This window comes from Beta vulgaris, chromosome 9 (assembly GCF_026745355.1).
Source record: "Beta vulgaris subsp. vulgaris cultivar EL10 chromosome 9, EL10.2, whole genome shotgun sequence".
Taxonomy (NCBI): domain Eukaryota; kingdom Viridiplantae; phylum Streptophyta; class Magnoliopsida; order Caryophyllales; family Amaranthaceae; genus Beta; species Beta vulgaris.
This window is the reverse complement of record NC_079210.1, coordinates 49,788,704-49,797,607: the sequence shown is the minus strand read 5'-3', so window position 1 is coordinate 49,797,607 and position 8,904 is coordinate 49,788,704. Positions and strand designations below refer to the sequence as shown.

At 35.7% G+C, this 8,904-nt stretch overlaps 2 protein-coding genes across 2 annotated transcripts; both read left to right on the top strand.

Annotated features, from left to right (window-relative positions):
- The first annotated feature begins 4,350 nt into the window (after positions 1-4,350).
- On the top strand, positions 4,351-6,494 carry LOC104904483 (F-box/LRR-repeat protein 14). The gene has a single exon (XM_010692741.3). The coding sequence runs from the start codon at positions 4,615-4,617 to the stop codon at positions 6,328-6,330; it is 1,716 nt and encodes a 571-aa protein (XP_010691043.1). The 5' UTR covers positions 4,351-4,614; the 3' UTR covers positions 6,331-6,494.
- A 615-nt stretch (positions 6,495-7,109) lies between these two features.
- Positions 7,110-8,840, top strand: LOC104905019 (uncharacterized). The gene has a single exon (XM_010693460.1). It carries the CDS (start codon positions 7,110-7,112, stop codon positions 8,838-8,840), a length of 1,731 nt encoding a protein of 576 aa, XP_010691762.1.
- Positions 8,841-8,904: the final 64 nt, after the last annotated feature.

Below are 8,904 nucleotides of genomic sequence, written 5' to 3'. Positions count from 1 at the left end.
TAATTTCAATTATATATTATTAGCATTATATATTAATAATCCAACAATAATTTACCTTATAATATTAGGTTCCTACATATTAGTAAGAAATGATATTACAAAACTAAGGGAAAAAGCAAAAATATCATGAACATGTAGGGGAGTTACGTAGTTATTCTGTTGTTTTTATTAGTTGACCCATTTCCTTTAGACAGACTTGTCGATCCACTTATTTAAACCTTGATATATCTCCAATTATCAATAAGCAAAAATTACTAAAAGTTGATATTTGGATAATATATATTGAGACGAATTTAACAGTGCAAGATCTCACGTGACAATATTTTTCTTTAAGTACAAATCATAAGAGAGAGTTGCAATATGTCGATGACATTTCTCTTTCTTTGATTCTAGTACATCTTGCGTGCATGAGTATTTTCTGACTTCTTATTACACTGACTTCCATCATCTCAAATTTATCTTGATTGCTTGGTATCTATCTTCCATTTGTTTCTTTCCTTTTGCTTCAGTGTTCTAATTCATAGCTTCCATATATACCAGTATCTTTCCAGATTTACTTATTCTCCAGACAGAAAACCAGCTATAGATGTAGAGGTGGGCATGGGCTGGGCCTGTTCACGGGCTCGCCCTGCGAGCTTGAGTAAATGGCGGAACGGGACGTGCCCAGGCCCATGAGTGGCGGGTCGTGCCGGGCCGGGGTCATACTTCCCGCGGGCCGGCCCATGTTTTATGTTGTATTTTTGTATTTTTGACAGTTTTAGGGTAAAAAAACAAAGGAAATGAGCGTTCGGCCCGCGAGCTCGTGCCAGTGTGGGCCGGAAATTAAATTTCTTGACCGTGACAGGCCCGCGGCCCACGTAGCGGACAACGGGGTGGGCCTCGAGTGGGCTCGTGCCGGGCCGGGCCGGCCCATGCCTAATAAATGTTTAACGTTGTATTGAAAATTGTTTATTCATCCTAAAATTATCTATTGTTCGATTAATTTTTAGGGTTAAAATCATGAATCACATTGATATTGTGAATTGTAATAACTGATAGCCCTCCGTTTCATTTTAATTGTTACACTTACACTTTTCACGCATGCCAATACAAAACTTTGACGATATATATCTCTAGTTTTGTATTTGTAAAAATTATAAAAAGTACATATTAATAAAATACATACTAAGACGAATCTAACAAGATCCGACATGATTATATTTTTTCACGTATAAATCAGAAACGAGGATCAAAGTGAAATTTGTAAATAGTATAAAATATCAAAGTATAACAATTAAAATGAAACGGCAAGTTGGTTTGAACAAATTTCAAACTGAACCTAGATCAGAAATCGTGTTTTGGTCAAAATCTCAAAGCAAGCCACGAGGCCCACGAGGCCACGACTATCCAATCTACTGCTGTACTGCAAACCAAATCGTGAGAAAACGGTTAAAACTGCGGATTGTTACAGTTCAATCAATACAATCGTAGCAAGGTGTGTGGACGTAGATTACTGGTCCAATCTCTCATCCGTGATCCTTATGGGCCTATGGCACTCATGTGAATGTAACTTTTGTGCTAGTTGTCAGAGAGTAGTAATGAGAAATTAATGTTGCTGGACCAAATATATCTACTGGAACATCCTATGGGTTGGACTTTGGAGTTTGGACGGTTGGACTGTATGAGTGAGCAAAGTTAAATATCAACCAAATCCACTATTATTTAAAAGTTATTGATATTCTTTCACCATGTGTTATACATGGGTCGTAACTCGTAACTCGTAAAAATAATTATTGTTGATGATTGGGAAATAAGATCATTTTATCCTATTTTTAACTTTCTTTTTGTAAAAAAATAACATCTCAAATATTTTCTCACTTATTTTTTAAATAATGAACCAAAAAAAAATCATCCTAATTACTTTTCACTCTATCTTTCTTACTTTTTGACCATACGGATACCCAACTATAATGATATGAAAGATTCATTACTAATATATTTTATTATTAATTAATTTAATTAATAATTTTAAAATTATAATTATTATTTTAATAAGTAAGTTATCTACATAATTAGCTTTTGTTAATATGTAGCATACATAATTAGAGTTTTTATTAATTAATTGAATATCAAATTAGCTACCACTATCATATGACATAATTAACGATCTACTAATTAATTTATGAAACACAATTAGCATTTTAAATATATTTTTAATTTAGAGACATATAATGAAATAGAAGAACGAATTATTAACTTAATTAGGAACAAAATACATAAAATGCTACAGCGGTGCGACAATTATAAACTTAAGTAAGGAATGAAATACATAAAACTTAATTAAGAACGAAATACATAAAATGCTCTTAATTAGCATTACTTTCAAACTTCTGCCATATGTTGGTAACCACAAATCACGTTTCAAGGATTGATGCACATGTTGATCTTCAATTGCATCTCTATTCGCCAGGTAACAGTTGATATCTACGATACAATCATGATAATATTCAAATTCGTTGTTGTTATTACTTGTGTTTGTAGTGAATTCAATAATATCTGCATAATGTGCATATATATCTTGTTCATCTTCCACGATCATGTTGTGCATGATAATGTAAGACAGCATGATATCATTGAGAATTTCCTCGGGCGAGGGATGGTCTACGAACTATAGCAAACCGAAATTGCAGCACCGCAAATGCTCTCTAAACATCTTTTGGAGCTCATTCTTGGTGTTGAGCAAATAACGTGTCCTTGCGACTTTGAGGACATGTAACCGATTGAATGAATTTTGCCCAATTCGGATATATATCATCAGCGAGATAATAACCCTTATCATATTGGTTAACATTCACCGTAAACTGCACGAATGGTGCTCGACCTTCTAAAACATCCCTAAACACAGGAGATCGGTGAAAAACATTCAGGTCATTGCACGAACCTGGTATACAGAAGTAATTAATGTCGTATCCATAAGTTACGATCAGCAACAGTTTCAAGAAACTAGAATGCAACACTAGCTCTTCTTATATTGCCCTTGCCATGCTGACGGACAATTTTTTCATTTCCAATGCATACAATCTATGCTGCCGATCATGCTCGAAAATCCAAGTTCTTCACCGAATCTGAGTAGTCTAGCCAAATCATCTAGAGTTGGCCGTCTCAAGTATTCGGCACCAAATTGGTTGATAACCCCCTTTATGAATTTCGTTAATGCTATTCGAGTCGCACTTTCACTAATCCGCACATACTCGTCAAGCTAGTCCGCCACTACCCCGTACGCAAGCATTCGAATAACAATTGTACACTTTTGTAGGGGTGATAAACCTAACCGTCTCGTACAATGTCTTTTTTTAGTGAACCATACATCATTTGCAGACATTTTCCATAATCCAAATAAAGACATGTCACATCATTCGAAATCTTTCACGAAATAAACAAGCTAGATTGACTGGTCGATCAGCAAAGTAATAATTGTACAATCGTCTATAGCCTTCCTCCCTGCCTCGAATAGGCCGCCAATGATCCTCATTCTCATCAGTCACTTTTTCTCTTCTATTCCTTGGTGTTGGAGTAACATTTGATATAAGAGTTGGAGCAAGTTGTTGAACAAAATTGATCAAGAAATCATCTATTTCATGATCACATCTTGCTCGGGATGATCTTCTTTCATCATAACTAGAGGAACTAGAAGAAGTTGAAGGGATATATTTTAACTTGAAGGAGCTCATTCTACAAATTTGCCAATGTGTTCAGGTTTGGTGTGAGCAAATGGTGAACAAGTATGCTTCAGTTATATAGTGTAAGCAGAACAATAATAAATTAGTATAGCATATAGATTTTCTTAGTAATGCTTTCAAATATATTAGTATAGATTATTGCTAAAACAATAATAAATTAATGAAGAAATAATTATTTAATCATTATAGAAAATGATGGAGAGAGAGACGTAATAAACTTCTTAGGGTTATGAGCGAGTGAGATAGAGTTCCTTGTTTTATATGGTTTACAATATATGTATTTATAGTAGAGAGAATAACTATTTAAGCAAAATCTATGAACTTGCTCCAACTTGTTAATTCCAACTTTTTAGGGATCCCCCTTGATCTTCTCAACAACTTGTGCCAATTGATTTAACCATTGAGTTGTTGTTTGCCCCTTTCTCCCCTTGCCACTCTTTTAGGAACTGCCACAACAACCTATCACGTTGGCAATCTATGCTCCATCTTCAAACCAATTGCCTGGTGCCAAGTGGCAACGCAGAATAACAACATTGCCACCAATGATTGATTGCCATGTGTAAATGGATTTTTATTCCATAACAAGCATTATATTGGTTTAGTTCATCATACCATCAATTTATTCTCAAGTTAATTTAGATTTTCTTGAAAAGTTACAATGTTTTAGTGCAGATTTTCAGTTTAAACCAACTACAGAATTAGAAAGTAAAGGTTGAAATGGTCAGGCTTGATATCATATTAACCAGTCAAGGAAATAAAGGTTGTCTAATAAAGAAAACTGAGTCAAAAAGATAGACCTTAGAATTTTGAAAATTTCTCCCTCTTTGTACTCTTAATCTCCTATATGTCTCATACTGCAAAAAATTCTAAATCTTCATAGTTCATACAAACGAAAATGGCAGCAGAAACCACTAAAGAATTACCTGACGAATGTTGGGTGATGATCTTCAACCATCTCAATCATGAAAGTGATCATGAATCAATCTCTTTAGTCTGTAAGAGATTTCTGTCAATCACCAATTCGATCCGAGTTAGCATGAAAGTATTCAATCCATCAATCCAAGTCCTCTATAAGCTGCTGCAAAGATTCTGCAGCATTAAGAAACTACAGCTTAGTGGCTTCTTAGGAGACCTTAGTAAAGCTGTTCTTGCAATTACACAATCTGAATTGCACCTGGAAGAGCTAGATCTTTCCTATAATAGAAGTCTCGAAACAATTTGTTTCGAGCAGCTGAGCTTAAAACTGAAGAATCTCAAGATACTTGATTGTTCAAGTTGTCTGGGAGATGCTGATCTTGTCAGAATAGCAAACTCATTTCCCCGGCTGGAGGAGCTAGTGATCGGGGACTCCGATTATGAATATAATGGTAAGCGCGTTGTTGTGACTGATGACGGGATAGATTATCTGTCATCTAAGCTCAAGAGATTGCGCAAGATAAAACTTTCACATAATAAGTACATTTCAGATAAGTCCCTTGTTTCCCTGTCATCAAACTGTGAGTTTCTTGAGCAAGTTAATGTATTCTTTTGTGGTGTGACAGAACATGGATTTTCGTTCCTTGTAAACAATAGCCGTCACTTGAGAACCTTGCTTCTATCAGCACATTTTCAGATAGAATCATTTAGACTCAAAAGTTCAACTAGTTTCGCCTCAAAATTACAGTCTGTGTCATTCATAAAAGTAGGAATTTCCGACAAGTTTTTAGAAGCTATAGCAGAGGCACAAATTCCTCTAACTGATCTTTCTCTCTTATACTGCAAAAGCTACACGTTTAATGGATTATTGAAGCTACTATACTCGTATCAATCGTTAAAAACTTTAGTTCTTCGAGGAGCAGAGTTTCTTACAAATGAGCATATAGAGAACTTGTCCTCATTTCTCCATAGCTTGACATCAATCTCGCTCTCTGACAGTCCAGAGCTATCGGATTCAGCTTTTGTTATGCTCATACAAAGATGTCCTCTACTATGTCATCTTGAAATGGTAAGAACAAGCCTGGGAAGAGAAGAATACAATCATGATAGCCTAATAAAGAAGCATTTTGCATTGAAGCACTTGGATTTATCATCAAATTCTTACTTGAACACTTCAGGTCTAAAAAGACTCCTTCATTTCTGTCCCAAATTGGAGAAGATCAGACTATATGCTTGTTTTCAACGTTATAACCAACTCGATGTGGCTGATATATTGGAGTGCAACAAGGGAGTTGTTAACTTGGTTATAAGTAGTTGTCAACTGAAATTGTCCAGAAAAGACGCGGAAATCTCTATGTTAGAGACATTGAATGCACAGTATTCAGAAATTAACAATGAAGTTCTAGCAATGTTAGGGAGGATCAGCCCTAGACTAGTTCATTTGGATCTGATGGAGTGCGAAAACTTGACAGAAGAAGGGGTAAAGGAGGTGGTGAAATCGTGTAGAAGACTCAGATTTTTAAGCCTGAGTGCATGTGAGAATGTGGATACTAACATTATAGCATGGATTGTCACTAATAGACCGTCTTTGAGACGTGTGGTCTCACCATCTTGCTCATACCCCGACGAAGAAGAGCAGAAACACTTCTTGCAGCAAGGTTGCCTTGTTACTAAAGGTGCACATTATGAAATATGAAGACTATTAAGTAGTCTTAAAAGTTAAAGTGTGTTTAATTCTTGCTGCCTACATCTTGGCCTGATGTTTTTCTCCTTCTCTTTGGTTTGTATGAGGCTCCCTTCTTGTATCTTCTTGTGCACTGTATTCACCTTAATAACAATTAAGAAATTTGAGTTTGTAAAGGGTACAGTGTTGTACTTTTGTATGTAAATTATGTGGTAGAATAAGAGAAAATGAGACACAAGATAAGATAAGATTATGATAAAATAAGCGGGATACATTCAGCAAAAGAAATAATTTGTTTATTCTCTACTTTGTGTTGAGTAAGTTACCATGTGCTGATGTGGGTAGTAACGTGTTAAATTAGATTCAATTTCAATCACCTTTCTCATTGAACATCATAATATATTTATACATCCTAAGTAGAGAGTCCTACTAATAGAGATTAACAGATGGTGGGATCCAACTCAGCATTAACAATTATTTTTTGATCGTCTATTAATGAGTAACATGCGACTATCTCCTGGGTAATATTTTTTTCCCAATAGTAACAAAGAAACTATGTTTCCGAGATCTGGGTTCGCAATCTGTGGACCTGAAAGGCTGAAACCATCACAGCATGGTATAGTTACATTGTAGAAGTATTGAAATGGCCAGGCTTGACATTAATATGCAACCAAGCAATAGGAATTTAAGATGATATTATATAGTAAACCAAGTCAATAAGATGCTCTTCCTCATTGCTACTCCAATATACAATACGCTGCAAGTAATCTGAACCTTTATGCAGATGAAAAATGGCAGAAGAAACAAACAAAGAATTGCCTAAAGAATGCTGGGCAATGATCTTTAAACATCTCAATCATGAAAGCGACCAAGATTCATTCTCTTTAGTTTGCAAGAGATTTCTGTCAATCACCAATTTCTTAAAAGTCAACATAATAGTTTCAAGTCCATCAATCAAAGTCCTCTCTCATATGCTGCAAAGATTCACCAACCTTAAAAAGATACAGCTCAGTAGTTTCCGAGGGGACCTTAATAAAGCCGTTCATGCAGTTGCGCGATCTGGGTTGGACTTGGAAGAGTTGGATCTTTCCTATAATGGAAGTTTAAAAACAGTTTCTTTTGATGAACTAGGCTCAAAGATGAAAAATCTGAAAGTACTAGATTGTTCAGATTGCCTAGAAGATGCTGATCTTGCAAGAATAGCAAATTCATTCACCCACCTAGAGGAGCTGCAGATCGGGCAACCTTATTATAATGGTGATACAAGTAGCATTGCTGTAACTGATGAAGGGATAGATTATTTATCATCCAAGCTCAAGAGATTACGAAAGATAGATCTATTACATAATCTTTACATTTCAGATAAGTCCCTTATCTCCTTATCATCGAATTGTGCGTTTCTTGAGCATATTACAGTATCATATTGTCGCAATGTGACCATTTATGGTATTTCATTCCTCATAAATAATAGCCATCACTTGAAGTTCTTGGACCTATGTGAGCATTGTAAGATTGAACCATTCAGATTCACTACTTTCCTACCAAAGTTACAGATTCTGAGATTCACAAATCTGAGCATCTCAAATGAGTTTCTGTATTCTATTGCAGGAGCACAAATTCCTTTAACTGAGATTTCACTCTCATCTTGCATAAGCTACACGTTTAATGGGATCTCGAGGCTCCTACACTCTTGTCATCAATCTTTGAAATCTTTAGTTTTAAGAGCAGCACAGTTTCTTACAAACGAGCATATAGAGTCCTTGTCCTCTTTTCTCTATAACCTGACATCGATAGAGCTCTACTATTGTCCTCAGCTATCCGATTCAGCTTTTGTTACGCTCACACAAAGTTGCCCTCTTCTATGTGATCTTGAAATGAGTGAAACAAGCCTCGGAAGAGAAGAATACAACCATGATGGCATAGCAAAGAACTTTGCAATAAAGTACTTGAAGTTATCTTCAAATTCTAGCTTGAGCACTTCATCTCTCAGAAAGCTTCTTAACATTTGTCCCAAAGTGGAGAAAATCAAGCTAAATTGTTGTTTTCAACGCAACGAACAACTGGACGTGACTGATATTCTAATGTGCAACGGGGGGCTTGTGAAGAATTTGGTGCTACAAGGATGCCATCGTCTGAAAGTTTCTAGAATAGACCAGAATATCTCAAAGTTAGAGATGTTAGGCGCAAGAACATCAGGGATAAACGGTGCAATGTTAGTGATTATTGGAAGGATGTGCCCAGGACTGGTACATTTTGATCTGGAGAGGTGTGACAACTTGACAGAAGAAGGGGTAAAGGAGGTGGTGAGATTGTGTAAAAGACTAAGATATTTAAGCCTAAGTTCATGTGCAAATCTAGATATTGGCATAATAGCATGGATAGTGAATAATAGTAAATCCTTGAGAAAACTAGTCTCACCATCTCATACATATCCAGATGAAGAAAAGCAGAAACAATTCTTGCAGCAAGGTTGTTTTGTCACTAAGGGTGTATACTATGAACCTGAAGAATACTGGTACTAACTACTAAGTTATAGTCTGAAATTGTGTTAACTGATAAAATGTATTATAGGTCGTTTATTTGAAT